Raw genomic sequence first — 27,769 nt, forward strand, 5'->3', positions numbered from 1 at the left:
TGAGTATACGACAGTATTAAAAAAAAATCTAAACTACTTTCATCGTCAAAACAGTTTACAGTGTGGAAAACGGGGGACAGCTCACTTACTCACTTACTATAAAGATCACAGCGTATATACGAGCCCCGTAAATGGCATTGAAGGTTCACCTGTACTACAAGCTCGTATACACTACGAGCCTATAGAAAATATAAATAAATAGGGTTCACTTACTCTACAGATCATAGGTTCAAATCAAACCTACAGTTTGTGACTATTCTTTTAAGGGATACCTTAGCTCCACAACGCAAAAATTCTAAAACAGCCCTTTTGCAACAGTTTGAAAAATAGTGGCGCTTTGACACTGTGCACCAGATCAAAATTCGTTGTCGATTGCAATTATAGTCTGTATGGTGGAACATGTCTCCTGGACCGTCTACCTAGGGGCTGGCGAATGGTTTAAGGTCCAAAGCAGGTCCCAGGTAGATGGAGGGTCAAGAGACAGGTTCCACCATGCAGACTATAAATAATTTGTATAAATAACTATGCAACATTTAATTCCTATATGGCCATTTAATCTGCCATTAATATTACTTTGTTAAACCAACATTTTCTTCATCCAACTTCTGTTTGGATCCTCTGTTCCTTTCCTTGACCTGCTACCCCCGTTGACATTTGCGGATCTCATTCCTTTAATTGCGCAGTAAACCTGCGCTTGTGCGCTGAACCGTGACTCTGGTAAGGCTTTCTCCTTGTTATACGCTGCTTGCGGTGAACTGTATTGCGCAATCGTTGATTTATATGTCCACCGATATAGTTTTGTGATAACCAAAATGTATTTGTTAAGACTTACCACAGTAAATCTGCTCTATTTATTCCACTCACCTGAAAAATAAATGAAACTGTTAGATTGACTGTTTATTAATTCATGTAATATACATATCTATAAATTCATATTTTAGGGGTGGAACCTATACTTTTGGCCTGAAGTTCCAGATTCAGACCCATTGAATCGCTAATGGTTCAATGACTTAGAACTGGTCTATTATGGATATAATTCTAACATAAAATGTAATTCTGCGTATCTGGGAAGTACGAGCTGGTTTCTTAGGTTATAAGATCCTTTAATTTTTACTATCTTTGAACATGGGGTGTTTTACTATTTTTGTGTAAATCAATTAAAAGACCTGATAGAAAATGTATTTCTTCATCTGAAAACTAAAAAAAAAACATAAAATTAAGGAAATTGCAGCAGAATTTTCGTTTGTAGCAACATGTGACGGTAGTGAACAACATTTGATCCACAATCTTCCTACCGACAAGATAATCTACTCAAAGCACAGTTAATACGTTACCTATTCAGCAATCCAACCCAAAATTAACATATTTAATGCGTAACCTACCCAGAGTAAAACTAACACAAAGTAAACATATGTCATGTAAAATCTTAGCGGAAACCTGCCACTAAGTGAACGAATTTTATGTCTAATACAGTGTCATCAACACAAACTAAACTCAAAGTAAATGAATTGCACAAGTAAATACTCAATGACAAACTAACACAAAGTAACCACATTTCATATGTAGCCTCCTCAGCAACAATCAAACACGAAGTCACCAAATTTCATAAGTAAAATCCTCAACAACAATCCAACACAAAGTAACCACATTTCATGTATGAAACCTCCTCAGCAACAATCCAACATAAACTAAGCATACTGCATGTGTAACCTACTCAGCAACATTCCAACACAAATTAAGCAAATTTCATGTGTAACCTCCTCAGCAACATTCCCACACAAAGTCACCACATTTCATGTGTAACCTCCTTAGCAACAATCCAACTCAAAGTCACCACATTTCATGTGTAACCTCCTCAGCAACAACATAACGCAAAGTAACCGCATTTCATATGTAACCTCCTCAGCGACAATCCAACACAAAGTCACCACATTTCATATACAACTTCCTCAGCAACAATCCAACACAAACTAAGCACATTTCAAGTGTAGCCTCTTCAGCATTTACAAGCCCCGGGTGACAACCATATGGTGGAACCTCCAAATTCGTCGGATCGCTTTCTAAGGAGCAGATTATACCCAATAAGGTGGCGGTCCGTGTGGCTCTGTTCTCTGCAATTGTCTTATTGTACTTCTAGCACGGCCCCTCTCTATGTAGTCGGCTTTAGAGAAATAGAATAAAAGAGTTTAGAGTGTTAAAATAATTCAAAAAAAAATAATTATAGTATGTCTTGATTTATATTTGAATGGCAATTCTAATTTAGGTTGGCGAGGATGATGTAAAAATACGAATAACGAATGCCAGTTTGACAAGTGATAATATAAAATGTAATCCAAACGAGCTTAATATAGATTATTACACTATGGAATAAAGGGTTATTTAATGTTTAACGCTTAGTAGCTGGCTTTGGGAAACCATTGTTGATTGTCTTAAGTTGTGAATAGTCCTAAGGTACGCATTCAACCCTTATTGTACGTGGATAGCTTTGTTGCTGTAGATTACAATATTCTAGGATATTTATATAGATGCATAGAAGTGAATTTAATGGAGAGCTTATCCCTTATTACCACTTTATTAATAATGTGTTCAGCATAACGTTCCGCTAAATGTATTTTGACCACTTGTGGTAGTAAATTTACCGAATGAAGTTCAACGTGTTTGTGTGTGTGCTTGTGAAGAGTGCACGATATACACCTTTATAGTGAACATCATCGGTGAAAAGGATATAAGATCAAAAGTGAATAGAGAACATCAAAGCGTGAATAGGAAATTCTGGAAAGAGAATATTGATTGTACATTGAAACTCGTATAGTAAATAACTATTTTATCGGTATACTGAATAGTATATTTCTTAGTGTAAAAAATTAATAATGAGCTGTAATTTCCCCACTAAAAAGAAAGTTCTTTACCCAGAATTAATTAAGTTATGTGTAGATCAGCGATAGTGAACAGCGGGGAATAATTTACTAAGAAAACTATATAAGAGCAATATAGTTACATATGGTAAGAAAATATAATGAAGAGCTACGAATAAACATCTTCCAAACACCTAAGTATTAAATAAACTTCCTACAATTATTCCGGGCATACTTAGCTGTAAGAAAGTAAAACATTACATCATAACCAAGCGCAGTAAAAACTAAGTATCTTGTAAACAGCACTGCGATATCTCAGTCTGTAGACTGCAGAAACACGACGTAACATGTTAGTGTTCTTACAAAGGTCTAAAAGCGCTGTATGATGTCAGGCGTTTGTTTCAGCTGTTTGTTTCATTGTTTCAGTTGTGTCAGCTGTCAGAGTTCTCATTTCAACGTCTTTTGTCTTCAAACTTAAGAGTCAACAATATGTTTAAATTATAAAGAGAAAGTTAACATTCTTCGCTGTATTCAAAGTAACTTGGAAGATAATTTATTCTTACAGACCGAATAACCAGGCTAGCAAAAGCGCAAACTTTGTCTGAATAAAATTACGGGGGATAATTTTTACAAAAGGTAAAAAAAACTGCTGATTAGAAAGAGAAATGCATTTTGATTTATTTAGACTTTACCTAGAAATTACATCCTAAACTGTAACTTTAGAAACCCTAAATGCATTATATTTAACATGCTTACTTACAAATTTGTTTCTAATAATTTATATAAGTTTCTAATATAAACTAGATTAACATGCAGCATGCCATATTTTAACACTTAAACTCTCTAATATTTGTTTTTCTGATTTCCCATTCGATTGACATCAATGTGATAAAACAGCAATTGAATTAAAAGAAAACTAATAAGATAAGAACTTCTTCGACCAATAAACCTTCTAAAAAATTAATGTTTTTAAATCATCAAATCATGCCAATCTAACAACTTGTTAAAATGTAAAATATATACATGTGTTTGCAGAGAACAAAAAGAAATGCTATACTGAGATGTTGATCTTAAATCCATGCTCTGTCTCTTGCACTCGAGTGGAATGGTTTAAAGTAAAAACACTGTCTTCACAAGCTACAGCATCATTAATCATATCTCTTGCTTGTCGAGGCTAACAAAACGTTTAGATACAACCCCCTACAGTGTTGGTAGGGGCTGTTTACCAAGGCTTACATAGCCTAAATGGATTTGCTTATCAACTGTGTTTATCTTTTTACTCTACTGCATCATTTTTAATATTTACTACATTTTTTTATTTTTACCACTAATAAGAGTGTAGCTCAATAACATTCGCCTATTGGGTCTGATGATGATTGGAGTGTCCAATCGAAATCGATCACCACTTACCACCTTTTTTGTATATTTACCGTCTTGTGAGTAACAGTTTAAGCGTAAATGTATGTTTTAAGTGTTATAAGACGTTTCTTTTATTTACATTCCGTAATAAGAGTGCTTAAAACTACTAGCTTTTAAAACACCTTTAGTGGTATATAAAATTTTATTGGACACGTCATGGAGACCTGATGAACATTGCAATGAACTTAATCAGAGCAACCCCTTTTGTGTCACCCCGGCGTGATGATACTATGTCTAAGTCAAAAAGTTAAATAATCAGCTGTTTTAAAAATGTGCAATGCACACCAGTAGTTTTAAATACTATTGTGTCCGCTTCGACGTATAGTTTAACCAAACACTAAACGACATAAATATTACAAAGCTTGTTTTAAAAGATCACAAACATTTAGTTTTTATGAGCATTAGTTTATTTATTTTTTTTAGTTCCTATGTGGTTTTGTAATAACACAGGAATTATAAAACTCAATCCCCAATCAGAAATTCTTTTTGCTCTCATTTAAGATTTTACATGATGATATATGTTGATACTTTAGGTAGTCATATACACATATTTACCATAAAAATGTGTTCAGAAAATGTCTCATTAATTTTTTATTCAATGTTAAAAATAGCACGATATTAATTGAATCGTCGAAAACAAACTTATTCTTAAACAATGCCTAACACAAATAACTTTTTATCCTAAACCATAGAATATGCTAGTTTATTCACAATAGAATATTGTATTTTACCGTGGTTAAAGTCTACAAATTCCTTTGTATTTAACTGTAACGCACGGTTGATATGATGAGGAGCACTAAGCACGTCAAGTGCACGTCCATGTCTAACAACTAACAGCTGGTGCGTGATGTAACGTAGCTACGTGGTCTACCTTAACACTCACAGCTACGCTCTAACACTAACTACGCTGTTATGTGCTGTAGGAAAAGACCTGTCCCTGTGTTTACATTAAACTGGTTAACAAGGTGGGTTTTAAAACCTATTATTCTCGTAAGATATTTTTTTATTGGTATTTGTTTAGGAACAGTTCTTTGGATCCAACTGTTTACATCCCTTGAAGAATCCGACTTGAAGTAAGAACAATTTGGACAATGGTTCGATTAAAAAATAGCAATTGAGAATTTCGAACTTAATATCAAATCAAATCAAATCATTTTATTGAGCTAAGTTGACAATACATTGCATTAGCTAAGTCAAACATATAGCCTATGATTAAACTAGCAAATTTTGCATTTTAAAGCGACCACAAAAATCATTTAGCTAACCTGTCAATGAATTTTTTTAACTATGTTGGAGAATGTGGCCTACTGTAAATGCCAAATATTTGAATTCGTGTTACTTAACGCCTATACGTTTTCACGTTTCTATAAAAAAAAGTGATCTGGCATACTAGTAATTAATACACTTATTAAGAGTAGGCTAAAGACAAACACTGTATGAAAACATAAAACATATTTTTTAAATAGCAATTTAATCGTAGCGTTAAACGTGAGCGTTGAAAGAGTGACGTAGTCAATGCTCGGCTTATTTAAAAAAGCGTTTAGAAGAGGATTCACCTGTTTTACCTGAAAAGTATATGTGATTATCTCATAGTGCTTTTTGTACGCGTAAACATGAACAAACTAGTTCTGTATTTGTTTATGAAAAAATCACAACATGGTTGGGAAAATATAGCTTTATAAGATCAGTATATTGTTTCTACAATCAAAAATATTTACAAATGGTTTAAACAAAATGAATATTTTCCAGGAAACTATCTGCATTGTTGAGGCAAACGTTCAACTAATTATTATAATTCAGTAAATTTATCCTCCAGGCATACGTAACAATCGTCTATACGACGTAATGACAGGTATAATCAAATCCAGGATATGATTATACACAACAGTACAATGATATGTTACTAGCTGACAATGCAAATGTAAAATTATAAACATTCAACAAGTCTTCAACAATGTCGTTGATCCCTCAAGGTCGCAAAGGCGTTGGTTTTGGAGTACTTCGCCCACTGTCAGTCTGGCTCTAGAGAAGGTTACGATTACAGAAACCAAATTCGAACCATAATAAGTTTTTAGCATTTATGGCTTGGAAAATGTTAGTTTTTCTGGTGTGTATGGAGGTACAAAAGTCGTGATGAAGAACAGTTTTGTACCTTCCGTAAAAAGACCATATAACGGTAAGAATGTATATCATAATCGTTTAATGGTTTGGTTTTATTTTGTTGTAAAATGTGTTTCACTAAGCCTAGCTTTGCATTCTAAAGAAGATGTATATTTAAACATCCTAAAAATTTACGTTATTTTATTTTCACAAAACCACATTTGAAATATAGAATCGTCTCTAAGCGTTTGCCTTGAAAAAAAGAACGCGATTGATTAAATAGCAATAAATTGATTTTTTCGTTCACTCATTGGGATTAATCATCTTTGCCTTTTACGCATCCTATTATTTGTGTCGCAAAAAGACAATCAATCACTCATTGCTTTTGGGTTTATAATAACAACATGACTCGGGGCTTTTTAAAACCCCATACACATAACGAACCTCGTAAAGTGTCCACTAAACCGTTGGTCCCACAACGATGAAATTACTAAAACAGTTCCCAATAAAAGATCCCTAAGGAATAAATTTAAAATATTTGAAATACAGTATTTTGAATAAAGGATGAATGAATACTTGAGGTCCACTAGTTCAAATCTCACAATTGTCCAATTGGGCCACAATCGTCTCAATTGGGACCATCAGTTTGACTGAAATCAACCTTACGAGATTCGTCCTGTATATTTCCTGGGTAGCCAAGAGGTTATATGTCTCACCTTTGACTTTAAGGTTGCCGGTTCGATCTTAAAGGGTCAATTCTGGGCCCAAATCCCATTACTTTAAATTGAGCTATTAGTTAATGAAGCTATAAAAAATAACTAAAATTTCACGTTTTAAAACAAATACAAGGATCTAAATAGGTGTCTTACGAACAATATAAAAATGTCAGTAGCGTAAAAACACGAAACATAATAAAATGGCTCACATTTAGGTACAGGAGAACATAACCTATGTTGGTGGATTTCATTCCCGCTAAATTCCTCCACTAAATTTATACTATATCAATTGAAAATCTTCACTTTTCCCTCTAGGTTTCCACATGACTTCAGTCTTGGTCTCGAGGGGTCGCGGCATTATCAAGTAGAAATATCCATATATCCATATAAAATAATGTAAAATAATATAATAATATCAAATATAAATAAAAATATAAAATAATATATCCATGTAAAATATCCAATCCATTGGTGATTGGCGAGGTTTGAACCTACGACCTTGGGGACCAAAGGCTCACGCTGTACCACTAAACCAGATCATTCCCCAAAAATGTCCACGAGCACGTTCTGTTATTATTTAAATCAATTATAATATTGTTTCTGTATTAGGGAATCTTGTTCCAATTGTCATAACAAAATTCAAACCAAGTGAACAAAATCTTTTCCCAAAGATGACTCAGACTCCGTTTCCGTCCGAAGTGTCTTGTGTAGGTTTTATGTCATCTACATATCCTGCCGAGGCCCGTGCCAGACGTCTTTAATATTTACCAAGGACTTCGCCCACTGAGAAGGGGAGACGACTTCGATTCGAACACAATACATCGTAATGTTTACATGAGAAATGATATGATCGCAGGATTAATGTGAGTTGTTAAGATTGAAATTTTACAATGTACTTTATTTGATTTATAAATAATAGTGCTTTGTATTTAAGCTGGTAAATGGTTGGTTTCAACCAAGTGTGCAAAAGTTTAATTTAAATATATTTATTTTGTAACGTTTTACATTCTCATACAAACATTTTAAATTAATATTGCATTGAACATCATAAATCATTACCTCTCGAAGGACCAGCATAGAATAAAATGTCTTGAATCTGTGTTACTAGTTTAACAATTTTAGGTAAGAATTTGGGCTGGGTTTAGAGAGAACTCATTCACTGAAATAGCATTACTGATAGTAAGTTATGATAAATATGTTGATGGGATGCAATTCTGTTGGGTTGTTACATTGTTATTAAAAAAAATATTCAGATTCTATAATATCATATAAATTTAAACATTTTATGCTTTTCTTAAAATAACATAATTTCATGGGCTAAAACGTAAAACATTCCAATATGAGGTAAAACATTCCATCATACTCATTATTATTAATAAGTGTATATCTTATAACTTTTTTCATCCTTGAATGTAATTTAGATTACTCTAAAACTAGCCAGCCAAATAAACAAGAGATTATACCACAAAAGTAATGAAATATCGAACGATATTATATGAAAACCATTATTTCAATAACAATTTGTATCAATAAAATACTTAAACCTCTACACTGCATAAAGACCCTTCGACCTCTGAAAATCCCAACACGGAAAGAGTTCTTCAACCTCGCCGTAACGAATTTCATTTATTTTATTTGGGAGTCCACTTAAGATAGCGCAAAGTACTTTCAAAGCGGCGGGAGAATCGGACGACCCTCTACAAATCACAACTAATGAACAACCCACAAAAAAAGCCATTTCTCCACAGTAGATGGACCTTAACTTCCCTCGACTAGTAATTACGGATAACATTCGTGTGAACGTCATGAATGAGACATTATATTTTTAATATTGTGTTTTCTGTACAAATTAATAATAGCGTATTCGTAAATCACGATTTTTAAACGAGACTTTTGCTTATATCCCTCCTGCTTAGGACTTATGTTTGAATTATATGGAATTATGTTTTAGTAACAATTTATTTTATCTCGTATCTTAAATGTATTTCATCCGAGCGGTTATCTAAAAGGTTGTATAGTCATGCTATAATAACAGAAAAAGTAGGGAGGGTTTAGAAGAAAAAGAGGGTTTAGAAACAAAATAACATCGAGTTCAAGAGATTCTGTTGTGCACATTTTATGAATTTTTTAATTATTGTTAAAAATCAATTTAAGATCATGTGTTTGACGGTTTCAAGCTCTCTGTGTGGATCTTTTTTACGTGCTTATTTTATTTTATGTGTGCCTATTCCTTTATGCTTTTAGGGGTCAAAGTCGTTTAACTAGGCTTAATAAAATTATAGAAACACAGTCCACTCAGTAAATAAAAAGTTGAGAACGTTTCCACAAAATGCTGTATGACAACGTTTGTGATATTACATTTACCTTTGTTGATGTTGCCTGAGTTATTGTAGCTCCTTCTAAAATAATTCAAGTTCTTGAGACCGGATTACGAAAAAAATGTTTGATAGTAATTCAATTACTACTATGCAATTTGATACTATTCAGTTTGAGATACTACCACCACAGAAATGTCTATGCTCAGTCATACTCAACGATGTAATGGTCATACTCTCCGCATCAATCAAAGGTTCTACAATTGTACAATACATTAACCATCGTTTTCTTTCCTCGTGAAGGCGCTAATAATAATCAAACTGGACAGTTCATGAAAATGTTCCGTATCCGAATGTGTACCCTATTAAATAAATATTAATTTCCTTGTGATCACATTATACTACAACTACCCAAATCAACTCAGTGCAAAATCAACTGAACAATTTCTGTTCTCTAATTGTGCCGGTAACCTCTAGACACTTCTGCCCCGTTCCGCCCTTTTTCGGAAACAGCGTGTTTAATTAGTCCTGTCCGAGCCGCTTTGAACCCGGCGCCGCGTACCTGTTGGCCCGGATGCCCTTTTTTGTCACCGGGAGCATGCCCCGGTGGCCGTCCCGTGGGGCTTCGAGGGTTCGCGTTCAGGGACAAAGGTTTGGACACCTAGGAGAAACTCTGCAGGTGGACATTGTCAAAAGTGACTAAGGAGTCAACCCTTCGTCTATGTTTGTCACAGTGACAAACTTTATAGACAAACCTTATGTCTGTAGAATTTTTGTACTCAAAGTGGTGTATGAATTTTCCCAACAGGAGTTTAGGTTGTACAGTCCTAATATATCTTGGGGTGGAGTAGAACGACTTAAAATGTAGTGTTCATTTTTATGCGTATTATTTATTTTATCTGTTTTAACTTACTTTATATGACCAGAGGAGAAAGCCACATACAGGTGTTTGATGTTTATCCGTTTTGCGAATACATAAGCTTTGTTTACATTGGATGAAATAAAGGTAGACTATTTTTAAATATAAATTTTGTTTAACTACTTTCCCCATTTCTCACTTTGGAAACTAGTAATAATTGTGTTTTGTGTATGGAATAATTTATCAGCCTTGTTGAAATAGCTTTGTAGGGACAAGAATTTATAAAGTTTTTCATTCTGTGATAATGTGTGACTAAGCAATTTTAATTTGCCTAAACAAATGGTAAAGAGCTGATACAGCATATTATGCCCTGAACTACAGAAACAAATATAACAAAGTTTAAACAAATCGTTTTTAGCTTTCAGTGTATGAAAAGTGGTTGAGTTTTTAGAAAGGTGCGTTTATTTTTTATTTTATTTTATTTTATTTTTATTTTTTTTTTGTAAAGTGGGTTCTAGCTGTCAAGGATGATTGGGCTTTTAAGAAATTAAATGGTATTGTAAAAAAACAAGTTTATTTTACTTAACCAGTAAAAGAGTTGTAATACAATTTATTCAGAACCCATCCTTAACTCATGCTTAAAATACGACGTATTTTAAACATGAGTTAAGGATGGGTTCTGAATAACCACGACGCCAACATATCAGAATATGTCGTATTCTGATATGTTGGCGTCGAATGGTTTTTTATGCACTTAAAAAAGTATTTACGATCGCTAGTATATAAAATAAACAGTATCAGCAATATAATAATACATACGTTCTCCCATTAGCTGGATAACAACCCGTTATAATGCGTAAACCTATTATTTTCCATGGGGAAAATTACACAAGTTGCAATAACCTTTACAGCATTGGGTGTGTTGGAGCAGTTGAACCATGGTTTTTAGAGTTAAAATAAACTTAATATACTAAATTATTCAACATCTTTAGCACCATTTTTATAAAAAACCGAGCTACTTGTTATATTATGAGGTTTAAATTTTCAAAACTCCATTAGAAATATAAATTTCCAAGTAAATTAATAAAACCCTGGGGATAACATTGATTAGCACCCACATGACTCACATCATAAAACCGGAATACTGGTGTTGTCTGTAGCTCCGTACACATAAAAAAGTGAAAGATCACTTTGTAATTACACTTTTTTGTTTCAGGAGGACCCAAAACGGGTTTCCACCCGAAACGCAATCTTGAAAACTTCGACGAAAACAATACTTCCGCCATACACTATGTACAGTGTAAAAAAGTCAAAATAGTCGATCACATTTCACTGGATTTTAACGATATTCGCCGCATATTTGCAGAGAAAGCAAATCACATGTTTAAACAACATCTCATATCGGATGTCGACAGAGACAGATGGTAGTAGTGTGGTAAACCAGGCCTATTTGGTAAACAGACGTCTTCCAGACATTATGGAAATATCGGACAACAATGGGTAGAATGTCCCGACCTCGGGCCCGCCTCCATAAACAGCTGGGTCGGCCTGTTATCTTCTCATTTGAATATGGCTACTTTAAGCTCCTTAATACATAATATGTCCCGTGTATGTGTTTTGATTTGAGTTGTATAAAGTATTTGGGGGTTTACAAAGCATACAGACTAAGCAAATATGATTCTACTAATAACCTTAAGTTTTACATCCTTTCCCATATGACAGACTTGTGAAATGATGACATCATAATTGTTTAATCACATAAAAAATCATCGTATAACAACACTTGGCTACGATTGTGTACAAATTAAGCCCAAGTTCATAAGAATGCCAATAAAATATTCACCAGAAGCATTAGTATTGATAGTAGTTGTTGTTGGCTTAGTATTTTGTTCCCTATGTTTAAAATCGTATAACAAAGGTCCTATATAACTTTTAAATTGCTTATCTAAGTTAAAAAAGGGAAGTTTTCAGGAATAATTTCTACGTACCTGTAGAGATCCGTCCCATAACTGAAAAGAAACTTTGACTAAAATGATGTAGTGTTAGTGACCTCATTGCGTTGCTTTATGGAGGGTAATAGAGATTCACTACATAATCTATTATGACCTTCCTTCGAAGTAAAATGAGATGATAATAAAATGCTTCAAGGGATTTGAGCTTAAAAATACACACTATATTTCATGTAAAGTAACTTGCAGATATTTAATCCTGCTAGAAACTAGTTCTAGAAGAAATCTAAATACTTTTAACGCTTTTACAATAAGCGTTTAAAAAACAAGTTTTGAATTGATCATGGGATACGAAGCGCTTTCAATTGTTGCAGAATACGTTTTTTTGTTGTAGCTTCATTAAGTCGCGAGCAACTAAATGGTTTTCAAAAGTCAATAGACACCAAGCATTTACTATGGCTATGCATTTACTTAAGTCTAGCATGACAAAACAAATTCCATGTCATTTAATTAGTTTAATCAAAGCTATAGCAAAACTCTCACTTTACTCGAAATTACAAAACAGTCCAAAAATCCGGTTCACACGTGAAAACCAAACACCTAACACTTTCAGTTTGGAGTTGAAAGAAGTCAAACAGCGGCACAGCGGCGGGTCGAGTAAAGGGTATTTTAAAACACATAACTTGTTGACGGTTAGGTGAGGAATGCTAGAGCTACAAAGGTGGTAGAACTGTGGACCTACAGACCCAAGGGTGTGGACCTAAACATGTCAGAATTGTAAATAGCTGCATTTGGCGGCGGGTACGTGCTCTGACCATGAATCAAAATGTGTCAGTTTATGATCAACAATCTTGATGCAAGACCTCTCATGGTACATTTTTTGTTGTCGAGGTTAGTTTTTTGTGCTTATCTACGTCATTGGCGTTTTGTTGTTTTGTAAACATTTTCGTGTTTGAGTTTTGGGTGGAAATGTTATAGTTAATATTTACTTATTTTTATACTGTAATAAAGTTTATATGAAACTTATGAAAATAATAACAAAATTATGTTATGGTATTTAAGTTGCTAATGAATATACAAAATCAATTGTTTTCATCAAAGTGTTATAATACATTAAACGACGATTCTTAATGCCCAAGAAAATCGTCATTGAAATATCATCTTTGCAAATACTACAACGAACGCATACATTTGGAATCACATTTGAACATTTTCTTGCTCAATTCTAGGGTTTATTTATTTCCTGGCATTTTGAAAGCATATGATGAAACAGAAACTTCACCGATACATAAGTAGGTTTGCACCCAACTACTATATTTTTGAAATTTAATTTCGTGGGTAATACTGAAATAGGTCGCTAATTTCTAAGATCATTTATCGCACCTGTTTCCTTACATTCCTGACCACTTCACATCACTTGCTACCGGTCTCGCAACACTGACTAAGTTGCACTCTGACCTTTTGCTCACTGACATTTCTTAGGTCCACCACTTTCTCCATCAAGAGAAACGACGGGTTTTATTGCGAGGCTGAAAGCACGAAACCAGTCCTCGGTTATTCGCCGTGGTCGGCAGCTAAAGGTCGCTCGTAAAGTCTTTAGGGTCACTTGTGGGGACTTTAACGCATGACAAGTGATGAAAAGTTTCCGACCTGGTTGTCCCTGGGTGTTAGAAAACGTAGTAATCGTGTTGATGGCTATGGCAAGATCTTGGCTGTTCTAGTCGTAGAGCACGAGACTTCGGTCCCTGAGGTCCCGGGTTCAAATCTCGCCAAATTACGAAATTTTATCTAAGTGATAATAACACTAAAATTTATCCTGAAGTAATGTGAAAAACGATCTCGGGCTTGTGCCTAGCGTATAGAGAAAAGAGCAAGATCTTAAAGTTGAAGAATCAAGCCAACAACCTGAGTAGCTGTGAGAAAAATAATTACAATAGTTGTTGGAATAGTCTATTGTTGGTTATATTTTTGCTAGGAGTAGAGTAAAACGGAGGAAGTGTTTTTCTTCGTTTTAGATTATATTCACAATTTTCACCAAATATCTTTAGTGAGATTATGCGATAAAGTCTTTTAAGCCATGAAATAATGCTTGATTTAGTTTGACAGTCGTATCACAGTCTAACATAATATGCAAAGTGTAATTAGTGAATGAATATCATACAGTTAGTTCATAACAATTATTTGAAAATTTAACTAATAAACTTAAACAATTAAATTGAGGTATTGAATGCCTATTTAAAGGTTCGCTGCAAAGAATTGCAACATTGACTACTGTACTTCCTTAAGATTTCACACATTTTGATCTGAATAATGTCTCCTGTAACACATGGATAAATACTGTAATACATCTATAGAAAAAAATAGATAGTGACAAATTGGCAGATTAATTTTTGTTATTTTCTTTTCCAAGGACCCGTGCTTTTCAAACAACTTGATCAACTCCATAGAGACTACACAGTAGACTGTCTACCCTATGCTATAGCGTAGTCCCCGCTATAGTAAGTTAACAGAAGAGGTATGAATTAAATTTAGGGTCAAACAGACATGGCACTTATGTGACAAAATATCTATAAATAATAAATATGGTAAATATTTGATTATTTACAGTAACGTTTACGTGTGAAATATTCTCTTAAATCAGATAAAGGTTGTAAAAAACTATTACGGTAGTTTGCAGTTCTCAAGCAAGTATTTTTCAATTTAAATTAATGAAATCTTTTTGTTACGTTTAAAACTAGACAAAGCCTAAAACACTTAACAATTGCAGCAATAGCAGCCTTTTTTAAAACAATTACACCAATATATAAAATTATAAAACATACAAACAAATATAGAATAGTACCACTCTAGAAGAAGTTATAAAACATAAATGAAAACACTCTAAAACATAAACTTAAATAATGCATGTGTATATAAATGGCATGTGTTTCAACAACCACGTATTCACTTTGAACATTTCAAATGTAACAAATGCAAATGCAACGCTGTATGTACATTTGTTCAACAATGAGTGCCACTATTGAAGGTCGTGTAAATAAATTATTTACTTGTAAAACAAAATGTCAGTAACGAAGCCGAAATTGTTTGTTGTCCTGATGTTTGTTGGAGAATTGAATTGAACAGTGAAAACACGAAACAATTCCGTCCGCACGATTGGTCGAACTTTTAAAATCGTCTCTTCAGATATTATTTGCGTTCTTCGTTGTGGAAAAATATACCAGTTTATAAGGTTTTGCAGTTTATAGGTATTGTACCATTCCTAAGAAATGACTATCATCATGGAAAATACTTTATTACCTACGTCCTACTGTCTAGTACATAACATTTCTGGTGTAGTGGTTAGAGCGCGGGACTTCGTTCCCTGAGGTCCCGGGTTCGAATTCCGCCAAATCACCAATGGATTTAATGATACTGCAACCCCTAGGTGTAGCCTGAAGTAATGTGAAAAACAATCCCGGGCTCGTGCCTAGTGTCCTAGGACAAAAAAGAACATCATTTGTGTTCGAACAACAGGTAGCGTAATAGGAATTATTTTTAAATATCAAAATCAAATTACTCACTTGAATCTGAATACCAAGGAGTTAATCCATCCCATTTGGCGGACGTTGATTTTTCGGCGAGGAATACCAACACGATGAAGCAAAAATCCATCGTAACAACATTCATGTTCCCACTTTTACACAGAAAATTTACGATTTACATGCTAAACTCCCGACAAACCTAGGAATTTGTCTGTGTTGGACCGAGTCAAACATTGCAGTCCGGAACACCATAAAATACGACACATTAAAATATTGTTACACTGATTCACATTGAGTGTTTTCACAACAAGAATCGACGCACTATTTAATTTCGGAACACATCTAACAAGGCTTGAAAAAAATTGTTTGCTTAATTTCTTGCCAAACACTTGAAAAATTTATATTTTTGCTTGTCAGACTTCGAACGCACGCCACCTCGTCGGAGCGGCGCTCTAGACACAACGTACGAGCAGGACTACGAGGCGGCAACTGAAGAGTGAAGGACCGAGGTCGTAGTGGAGGACTACAGACAGATACACGCCCCTCACACACACGCACAGGCACACACACACGGCCGCAGGATAGGTGGGTTACCGGACTATTGTTCCTGTAATATACGATATCGGACCAGGAACCGCTAGTCCTGTCAACCCAGCGGAACAATCTACCTGGAGACGAAGGTGACAAGTGCCAGGGATGACTCAAGGTAGAGGGTTGGAGGGGATTATATTGAAATTTTCGTGAAATTCAGCCCCAGAATCAGGAATATATTTTGTAGCCTATCGTTTTCTTGTCGACTTTTTCCTTACCAGATCAGATTCCAGATACTGACACTTCGTTCAACTCCTTTACCAACCAGTTTTTCGAAATTTATAAAACAATATTTCAACTGAAACCCCTAAAAACTATCAAATAAAAGCTTCATGAATACGAATCTAAAAAAATTTTCTGTCAGTTTCTAGACTTCAAACTCTAAAACAATATATAAAATTAGACTAATAAACGATAAAAGATGTTTTCAATAATGATTTAAACATCACTAACTGTCTACACTATCATTAAATATGCACAGACAAAGAATCAGAGTAATTCCAAACACTTTTGAAAGGGTACTGTTGAAACCCTAGTATTGTTTAACGTCAAATTAATTGTGATAAGAAAGCTTAGTTGATTGAAAGCAGTATTCTTTCCAACAACTGCCAGAAAATGATCACATTGCCATACCTATAATCAGTACGCAAAATAGCTCATTTACGCTCTAGAGCGGGAATGGATTATTCCCGCTCGCAGCAAATTTCAAAGTTAGCGTTTCCATACCAACAGCCGCAAACAACCGGTAAGCATGTGACATAACCTAAAAGGCAAACGCAAACATAAACTAAATGACATTTTATATACAACTAAAAAGTTAATTTGTGTGTTATGATAAAACCTATAAGTAACTAATATGGCAGGAAGACCTTGTGTGTATAACGAGCACAAACAGTCATTGCGCTCTGAATACACAAATAGCTATTTTGTGAGAGTTGTTTGTTTAATTGTAGGGCCAGACAAATCTTATCGATGAGACGAAGTTTTGGTCGTCTCTCGCTTCCTAAATTCAAACTCAAATTCGTTATTTGCATAGAAGATAAAATATGTGACAGACTTTTTATGAGAACGTGAACCACATAGGATCTCTAATATCCCAACCAGACATGTAATAATAGAATTGTAATATACCATCGGCTAATTACATCATAGTACATACAGATCTGCAAATTCAACGTTGTTAAGAATATTTTTCATGATGAGTGAATATCGAAAACACTAGCAGGCTAACACTACAAGCATTTATTTATATGGTTGGCTGTGAAAGGTTGGTTTAAAGATTGGCAAATGCTTTTTTAAGACATGATCGTGATCCATTGGTCATGGGTATAAACAAGCAAAATGTAAAATGACTGTTTAATGTTTTTAGAGTTAAGGTCTAATAAAATTATTCAGTAATTTTAAAAGCTCTGTAAACATTTAAGTAAATAATACTTCAGAAAATTAGTATAGTGGTAGATTAAAATTATAAAACTAAACGTGTTCTAATGAAGTTGTTGAAGTGCTCCGTAAATGTTGAAACCCAAGATTTGTTCAAAACACTTAATTCTGAGTTATAAAAGCTGACCAGTGAATCAAGATGTGCTTTCCTTTCAAAGGACACAAAACACATTTCGATTGTTCGAGGAGTAATGGCTTTGTTTTCTTCAAACTTTAACATTAGTCCTATTAAAACTTACTTTGACTTTTTTCATAAAACATAATCTTAAAAATCTAAGCAAAATGTGTTTCTCAATATTTGCTGTAATAATTTAACTAACCCGTATTAAGTAGGCTACAAACTGTTAATCGTGAAATTAATCACAAAGAAATACATTTATTTATAATATCTTTTGGCAGTAATTTCCTAGGCCCTGAAGTTTTAAATGAGTTTCCAGCAATTTTAAAGGTCAAGAATAATTGCGATGCATATACTCAATGTTGCAATGTAGTAAATTGGAGGATTATTTCATCGCGAATCCGTATTTAAATGTTTGTAGTAAACTACAATTTCGTTAAAATTCCCTAAATAGGCGTCGTTCTGATATCGTAACGTACCTTAAAATATGGTATATTGGTTTTTCAATCGACGGTTGAAAACTGCCACGAATATAAACTAGAATATTTTCCCAACTTAGTATTTTCTAATTGTGATCATAGTCTATATTCAATTAATATTGAGATAATGCACAGTATAAACATGAAAACATACAAATCCGAAATAGTTTTCCTGAAGAATTAACTTCGAAGAAATCACAGCCTGTTTTAATGTTCCAATGTATCAATGAATATCGTCTAAAGTGGCAGAGTGAGGTACTGCTTCTCTGTCAGACACACACGGAATGGATTGACCTCTCTGTCTCACGGTCCAGATCAGGTACATGCACGTTAACTTGTCCAGTGTGTACAGGTAGTGTGTTACCGTCAAAGTAATTGATGACTACAGCATTTACCTCCGATAGTAAATGCTATGGGTTAAGGTTGAGCAATATTCGATTAATCGTGGTAAAAAAGCTTTAAACACTTCTACTAGCTAACTAATGGTGTTTAGCAGGAAACTTGTAATAATAGGGCATAAAGGGTCGATGCAAAGACAGTAGAATGTAGTTTGTTGTCTGGTAGAGCATCTGATGTCTTTATATGGCAATGGGGATGTCTGGTAGCTATAACTAGCAGCTACTGTCTGTACTGGATATCTCTAGTGTGACACTTGTGAGAAGACGACCTTGTGAAGACAACACAATGGTGGTAGAGCATCTGATGTCTTTATATGGCAGTATGGAAGTATGTTAGCTATAACTAGCAGCTACTGTCTGTACTGGATATCTCTAGTGTGACACTTGAGAGAAGACGACCTTGTGAAGACAACACAATGGTGATAGAGCATCTGATGTCTTTATATGGCAGTATGGAAGTCTAGTAGCTATAACTAGCAGCTACTGTCTGTACTGGATATCTGTAGTGTGACACTTGTGAGAAGACGACCTTGTGAAGACAACACAATGGTGGTAGAGCATCTGATGTCTTTATATGGCAGTATGGATGTCTAGTAGCTATAACTAGCTGCTACTGTCTGTACTGGATATCTGTAGTGTGCCACTTGTGAGAAGACGACCTTGTGAAGACAACACAATGGTGGTAGAGTATCTGATGTCATTATATGGCAGTATGGTAGTCTAGTAGCTATAACTAGCAGCTACTGTCTGTACTGGATATCTGTAGTGTGACACTTGTGAGAAGACGACCTTGTGAAGACAACACAATGGTGGTAGAGTATCTGATGTCATTATATGGCAGTATGGTAGTCTAGTAGCTATAACTAGCAGCTACTGTCTGTACTGGATATCTGTAGTGTGACACTTGTGAGAAGACGACCTTGTGAAGACAACACAATGGTGGTAGAGTATCTGATGTCATTATATGGCAGTATGGTAGTCTAGTAGCTATAACTAGCAGCTACTGTCTGTACTGGATATCTGTAGTGTGACACTTGTGAGAAGACGACCTTGTGAAGACAACACAATGGTGGTAGAGTATCTGATGACATTATATGGCAGTATGGAAGTCTAGTAGCTATAACTAGCAGCTACTGTCTGTACTGGATATCTGTAGTGTGACACTTGTGAGAAGACGACCTTGTGAAGACAACACAATGGTGGTAGAGTATCTGATGACATTATATGGCAGTATGGTAGTCTAGTAGCTATAACTAGCAGCTACTGTCTGTACTGGATATCTGTAGTGTGACACTTGTGAGAAGACGACCTTGTGAAGACAACACAATGGTGGTAGAGTATCTGATGACATTATATGGCAGTATGGTAGTCTAGTAGCTATAACTAGCAGCTACTGTCTGTACTGGATATCTGTAGTGTGACACTTGAGAGAAGACGACCTTGTGAAGACAACACAATGGTGATAGAGCATCTGATGTCTTTATATGGCAGTATGGAAGTCTAGTAGCTATAACTAGCAGCTACTGTCTGTACTGGATATCTGTAGTGTGACACTTGTGAGAAGACGACCTTGTGAAGACAACACAATGGTGGTAGAGTATCTGATGACATTATATGGCAGTATGGAAGTCTAGTAGCTATAACTAGCAGCTACTGTCTGTACTGGATATCTGTAGTGTGACACTTGTGAGAAGACGACCTTGTGAAGACAACACAATGGTGGTAGAGCATCTGATGTCTTTATATGGCAGTATGGAAGTATGTTAGCTATAACTAGCAGCTACTGTCTGTACTGGATATCTGTAGTGTGACACTTGTGAGAAGACGACCTTGTGAAGACAACACAATGGTGGTAGAGCATCTGATGTCTTTATATGGCAGTATGGAAGTCTAGTAGCTATAACTAGCAGCTACTGTCTGTACTGGATATCTGTAGTGTGACACTTGTGAGAAGACGACCTTGTGAAGACAACACAATGGTGATAGAGCATCTGATGTCTTTATATGGCAGTATGGAAGTCTAGTAGCTATAACTAGCAGCTACTGTCTGTACTGGATATCTGTAGTGTGACACTTGTGAGAAGACGACCTTGTGAAGACAACACAATGGTGGTAGAGTATCTGATGACATTATATGGCAGTATGGTAGTCTAGTAGCTATAACTAGCAGCTACTGTCTGTACTGGATATCTGTAGTGTGACACTTGTGAGAAGACGACCTTGTGAAGACAACACAATGGTGGTAGAGTATCTGATGTCATTATATGGCAGTATGGTAGTCTAGTAGCTATAACTAGCAGCTACTGTCTGTACTGGATATCTGTAGTGTGACACTTGTGAGAAGACGACCTTGTGAAGACAACACAATGGTGGTAGAGTATCTGATGACATTATATGGCAGTATGGAAGTCTAGTAGCTATAACTAGCAGCTACTGTCTGTACTGGATATCTGTAGTGTGACACTTGTGAGAAGACGACCTTGTGAAGACAACACAATGGTGGTAGAGCATCTGATGTCTTTATATGGCAGTATGGAAGTCTAGTAGCTATAACTAGCAGCTACTGTCTGTACTGGATATCTGTAGTGTGACACTTGTGAGAAGACGACCTTGTGAAGACAACACAATGGTGGTAGAGTATCTGATGACATTATATGGCAGTATGGAAGTCTAGTAGCTATAACTAGCAGCTACTGTCTGTACTGGATATCTGTAGTGTGACACTTGTGAGAAGACGACCTTGTGAAGACAACACAATGGTGGTAGAGTATCTGATGTCATTATATGGCAGTATGGAAGTCTAGTAGCTATAACTAGCAGCTACTGTCTGTACTGGATATCTGTAGTGTGACACTTGTGAGAAGACGACCTTGTGAAGACAACACAATGGTGGTAGAGCATCTGGTGTCTTTATATGGCAGTATGGGAGTCTAGTAGCTATAACTAGCAGCTACTGTCTGTACTGGATATCTGTAGTGTGACACTTGTGAGAAGACGACCTTGTGAAGACAACACAATGGTGATAGAGCATCTGATGTCTTTATATGGCAGTATGGAAGTCTAGTAGCTATAACTAGCAGCTACTGTCTGTACTGGATATCTGTAGTGTGACACTTGTGAGAAGACGACCTTGTGAAGACAACACAATGGTGGTAGAGTATCTGATGACATTATATGGCAGTATGGTAGTCTAGTAGCTATAACTAGCAGCTACTCTCTGTACTGGATATCTGTAGTGTGACACTTGTGAGAAGACGACCTTGTGAAGACAACACAATGGTGATAGAGCATCTGATGTCTTTATATGGCAGTATGGAAGTCTAGTAGCTATAACTAGCAGCTACTGTCTGTACTGGATATCTGTAGTGTGACACTTGTGAGAAGACGACCTTGTGAAGACAACACAATGGTGGTAGAGTATCTGATGACATTATATGGCAGTATGGTAGTCTAGTAGCTATAACTAGCAGCTACTGTCTGTACTGGATATCTGTAGTGTGACACTTGTGAGAAGACGACCTTGTGAAGACAACACAATGGTGGTAGAGTATCTGATGACATTATATGGCAGTATGGTAGTCTAGTAGCTATAACTAGCAGCTACTGTCTGTACTGGATATCTGTAGTGTGACACTTGTGAGAAGACGACCTTGTGAAGACAACACAATGGTGGTAGAGTATCTGATGACATTATATGGCAGTATGGTAGTCTAGTAGCTATAACTAGCAGCTACTGTCTGTACTGGATATCTGTAGTGTGACACTTGTGAGAAGACGACCTTGTGAAGACAACACAATAGTGGTAGAGCATCTGATGTCTTTATATGGCAGTGTGGTGGCTGGGTCTAGTCACTGCTGGCCAATTTACATTTTTCATGTCGCAATCATTAAATATCTAGAATCTAGAAAAGCTTTCTTAAAATTAAGTGATTTTATTTTACTTGAATCTTTTGAAATCACTTACACGCTAAACGTTCTCACAACTGGTTCTTGACATTCTTCTTTTATTGAAATTACGATTCATCCTCTACGAGACTGTAATAGTACTGCCTTAGATAGCCACATGGAGACTGGCACGAACGACATTTCCAACATACTCAGGACTCTACCATGTCAAGACTTCCCGGTCCAATAATTGTTCCCGGTAGAGAGACCTCAAATATCACATCAGTCAAACTCCATCCAGTCTTTTTTGTAAAAGCCGGCCAGGACAATGGTGGCAATTAAATGCTAAGCAGAAGCCTCACATACCGCGAGTACAACGTCGCCAGAGGAATGTTGTGGATTCTGCTGGGACTTTTCTGTATTTCTTTTTAGGAAATCCGCTAATATTTCTTGGGCTTATTTTCTCTTTCGCCAAAGAAAACGAGCTCACTTGTTATTTACCAAAGTATACTGAGAATGGGTAGTATTTCAGAAATACCAACATAACAACGATAGATCATCGGTTTGGTCCTAAGGGATAGGGATGTGTTGATAGCCTATTGGTTTGGCGTCTGAGGACAGGTTCTATTCATAGGCAAATCCACAAGTCTCATGGGCTTGGATTTGAATAACACACTCTCTTGGTGGAAAAAGTGCCACCAACACGGACAAGAAAAAAAAGAAAATTCAGCTGCCTTATGATAATTTGAAACTACATCCAGTGTCCTATGAATATTTAACTAAATGATCTTGTCTAAAGAATCATCGGTGATCTTATTCAGTTACAATTTTATCAATTCATTCATCACTAATCTTCGCCATAGCATACAGATCTAGCATGATTGGCAATGTCTATCCCTAAGCTTCTGTGTTCAACCCTACAAATGAGGTGGATGATTTTTCCGGGTGCTGCAGAGGCTTTATAAAATAAAAATTGAATTATTAAAAGGAAATGTAACCAGGCACGACTTTTAAGCAATATCTTTTATTTATTTTACCCTATTTCACATATACAACAAGCTTAGAAGTTGTACAGACTACTATTATAGAGCATTCGTTTGAACAATGAAGTGTTTTTTTTTTTTATAAATTGTATGTGTTTTCCAAACTACAAAACGCTAAGATTTACTTACGTTTCATGCTTTTTATTGTATTAAATGGTATATATTATAGACGACAGACTGAGAGATCTTTGCGGGTAACACAGCAGCGAAAAAAGATGGAATCGTTGCACTTTTTACAAATGTAATTCAAATTATTCCCCTAGTCGAGAGCATTTGACTAGTGAGTTTACAAAATAACGAGATGAGTTATCATTTTCACCCAACAAATTAAAGTAAGGCAAGAATCAAGTCATTGAATTCATTACGTGACCCATTTGAGTTGACTGCTAATAAATATTTATCCCTCTCAGCTGTTTCCTAGCTTCGCGTAGTCTTTATAGTAGGGGTTGCCAGGTTCTACTGTATAAGTTTTTGTTTATGAAGCTTTATTTCCTGTATCGCTTCCCACATCAGATTCCAACGACGTCAAACCGTTTTTTTCACCAATCACTGAAGGAAAATGTCGGTAAAACCCACCAAACAAACCATAAAAACCATCAGAAAACAAACAATTACTATGTATTAGCATTAGTCTACTTGTATAAATATATCTACGAAGTTTGTTTACCAAAACAAAGTCTGATCAGCCGTAATACAAAAAGCATCCGGACTAGAGATACAAAAAGTGCAAATCCAAATATATTTGCACAAACCAATTATCACAGCACCCTACCCTTTTGAAGAAAATCCAAATCAACCCTCTTCCCGAATATAAATCACCGATTGCTTACTCAATGACTTAATAAATCACCAAAAACCTGCAGGAATCCTTAAGCAGCCTGCATTTGCTTTTCAATGACATTCGCCAAAAAGTCCAATCTCATCACCTTTTTAAATCCCGACCCCAATTAATGGTAATCGAATTCTTGACGAATGCCCAGAATTTTTACAAGTGACGGTTTCTCGCGTATAAATCCCCGTCCTCTCGGAATGTGCCCATATTTTAAGTTCGACCGACACAGGACTTTTCCCACGGCCGCATTGTCCCGGGGTTTTAATATGGATGCTGCGTCGGGCAAAAAGCAAACTCATCGGACCAGAGCGTCGCAAGACCTCCGTACCTCGTCGAAGAAAGAAGACTGGAAACTGTTCTGGGAATACGCGGGGAGGTGGGGACTCGTAACAGTGATGATGCGCAAAGACTTGGTGTTTAAATCCTCAGATACGAGTTTTCTACTGCTTTCTGGTTGGTGGGTCTAAGGGTTTTGTGACCTTAATTTTTTAGGTTAGGTTGGGTAAGGTTTGGTGATGTTAGGCTTGATAAAGTTTGGTTATGTTAGGTAAATGTTTAGGAGTGTTATGTTAGGTAAATGTTTAGGAGTGTTATGTTAGGTAGGTCAAAGTTTGGTAATGTTAAGATGGGCAAGGTTTGGATACGAAAGGATAGGTAAGTATTGTAAATCTAGGTAATGTTCTTGTAGGTAAGTTAAACATTGGTTAGGTTAGAGGGAGTTCATTAGGGAAGGTTTTGGTTAGGTATCGCATACTCGATCAATTTGTTCGTCATCTATGTTAAAGGCAATCAATCAGTTCCGATATCTCATAAAGATTCTAGGGCCAGAGTGAGTTTATCCTCATATGGTTAAGGTAAATGCAATTGGTAGAGTCTACATTTTTAAATGATCTTTCAACAAAACCTTTGGAAGACTAAAAATTATGTTATGACTTCACCAACAGTTATCTTCAACCCCTTAATTGAACGTACAATATCATACATGTTACATATACTGTAACACTAAATCATCATATTCTAACATCGGAGGGGTTACATATATTGTTATTCCAAACTTCGTGATCGTTTTCTTTATTTGTTTAATTGAGCGTGACGTATCAGTGGTGAGGTTTCTGTTTCCATATTCAAGCGTGAGATACCGTCTGAAGCCGTTCATTAATATCAGACATGCCAGACAACTTCATTAGCCAACTCCAGTGTGAATATCTCGGGAATATCTCGCACTTTCTTGGTTCTATGCAAATTCTTAAGCAACTATAGAAAACTTGCCTCTAATCAATTTGACCTTTCGAGAAGCCTTAATGTCAAATGTCATTAACGTGCATAAACGTCCTGTTGAAATCAAAGATTGTTTCTAACAGATTTGTTATTTTAAATTAGAAACTAAAAACTTTACTAGTAAATATAATTTTTTAAAGTAATATTGAATTACATACATGTGGGAAACATTACGTAAGTATTCACTCCAGTTAAATTGAGCGAAATAAATTATTTGATTATTTGTTTTCGAAAAAATATTAAGTCAATTACTATCAAAGATTGAAAAATGCATTGCAAGATTTTATAAACTTTGTTTCTATAACAGAGGTTGTAGAAAAGAATTGCCTGACCTTAAGTTGCCAACCATAGTTTACACCACGTCTAGCTGGGAATTACAGTGCTCGCCTTACGACCAGACGTTCGCTGGTACGATTCTGATAAAAGTCATAAGGTTTTTGATGGCTCGAAACTGAACTAAGATCATTAGACCTTTAATAAGTGTCCTGACGAAATAAATAGTTAATACAGTGTCAGAAACAAATTTACAGAAAATTCACACTATATATTTCATCAAAATATTTCACCTATATATATCACCTAAAATTTTTCTTCCATTAATGGATAAAAATACGAAGTAGCATCCCTATCTCATTTAAAAAAATAATATTGATGTTTGTGGCAAAAACTTTAAGAGCTTATTTCTTTAAGTTGTTCTAAAATAAGCATCCTTTATTAAAATTGAAACAGGTGGCTTCAATCCGATTTTACGAGTGTCCAAATTTCCACATGGTCTACACTCTGTGCAGAGCAGCTTGGAATGCCGTTGTCCAGCTAAGGCGGTCTCCTGGGCACAACATAGCAAAGAAGTTGTTCACCGACTACCCAGAATTCCTGGATGTCTGCTGGGTTCACTCAGCACTAGAGTTTGACAGTGATGTATCACCGGAGAAGTTTAAATTATGACAGTTATTTCTAGTAAGGTAAGTGCTTAAGATAAACCTTCTAGCGTTTGCAGACGATGTGGCCATTGTAGCTAAAAAAATTATCATCGAGCAATAATAGAAATAGTAATAAAAGAAGCAAGAAAAGTGGGGTTACAAATAAATTAGAGCAAAACATACTACATGAAAATAATGATGATGATGATGAAATCCATTTAAGTATATTGTAAAGTTTTACACAAAAGGGTAAGAAAGTTTCGTTGGCACTAGGCACATACAACTTTTTCTTTGCTCTATGTTTTCTACTATCGACAATGCATATGCCCCTAACCTAAGTAATTACCTTAATACTTAATACTTTTACTTGAAATTGCGAACATACGAAGGTAGATATTTTGAGCTGTACATATTTTATGGATCAACTTAAACATTTAAATCTTCCAAGAACATTTTAAAGTTTAGAGCTTGATAAGAACAGACAAAACTGTGTGCAGCTCATGTGAGCGTTTCCTTATGAGGTAGTGAGGTACCGTCAATGGCAGCTCTTTATATCAGACGTGTGAGACGTGTTCATTAAACGGTGTGAACATCGTGCCTTAAAGGAGATTCAGACATCCAAAATTACGTACACATTGTCAGAGTAGTGCCTTTAGAAGATAAGAATAGAGTTTTTTGGACCATTGCTTCGGTCTGTAATTCTGCAATTCTGACCATTGCCATATGCTTCGTTGCAGTGATTTTCTGAGTTATGCCTTATGAAGCAAATCTGCAAACACCCTTAAGGACGCTGATTTCGCTCCAATATCTGGGCCCCTGAGAATATGTGGGTTTACTCACCAAAAACAATACTGTATTAGTAAGATAACATAAGTATAATATTAAATAAGATGTGATACACTTCGTAAGTTAAATTTGTCGTAAAATGTCGTAGTACGGATTGAGGAATGTATTTTATGTTTAAGACATTCAGTCAGGGCCCTGCCCTACCCCATTTCCATTCAAGATCTTCGTGTTTTAACATGGACATAATAAAACTCTGTAAACATCT

At 35.5% G+C, this 27,769-nt stretch overlaps 1 protein-coding gene across 2 annotated transcripts in view; it reads right to left on the minus strand.

Moving 5' to 3' along the window:
- Window positions 1-27,769, minus strand: part of LOC128993807 (laminin subunit gamma-1-like) — a 211,493-nt gene that overhangs the window by 74,164 nt on the left and 109,560 nt on the right. The window contains exon 1 of one of the 2 annotated variants that reach the window (XM_054417823.1): window positions 15,774-16,087. The exons of the other annotated variant lie outside the window; for it this stretch is intronic. Within the exon in view, the coding sequence (XP_054273798.1) occupies window positions 15,774-15,879 (106 nt within the window). The 5' untranslated portion in view covers window positions 15,880-16,087. Of the gene's footprint in view, window positions 1-15,773; window positions 16,088-27,769 lie in introns of those variants that run through there. 2 annotated transcript variants of the gene reach the window in all.

Source organism: Macrosteles quadrilineatus, unplaced genomic scaffold, assembly GCF_028750875.1.
Source record: "Macrosteles quadrilineatus isolate MER2022 unplaced genomic scaffold, UCM_ALF_1.0 Scaffold_5__1_contigs__length_97177068, whole genome shotgun sequence".
NCBI lineage: Eukaryota > Metazoa > Arthropoda > Insecta > Hemiptera > Cicadellidae > Macrosteles > Macrosteles quadrilineatus.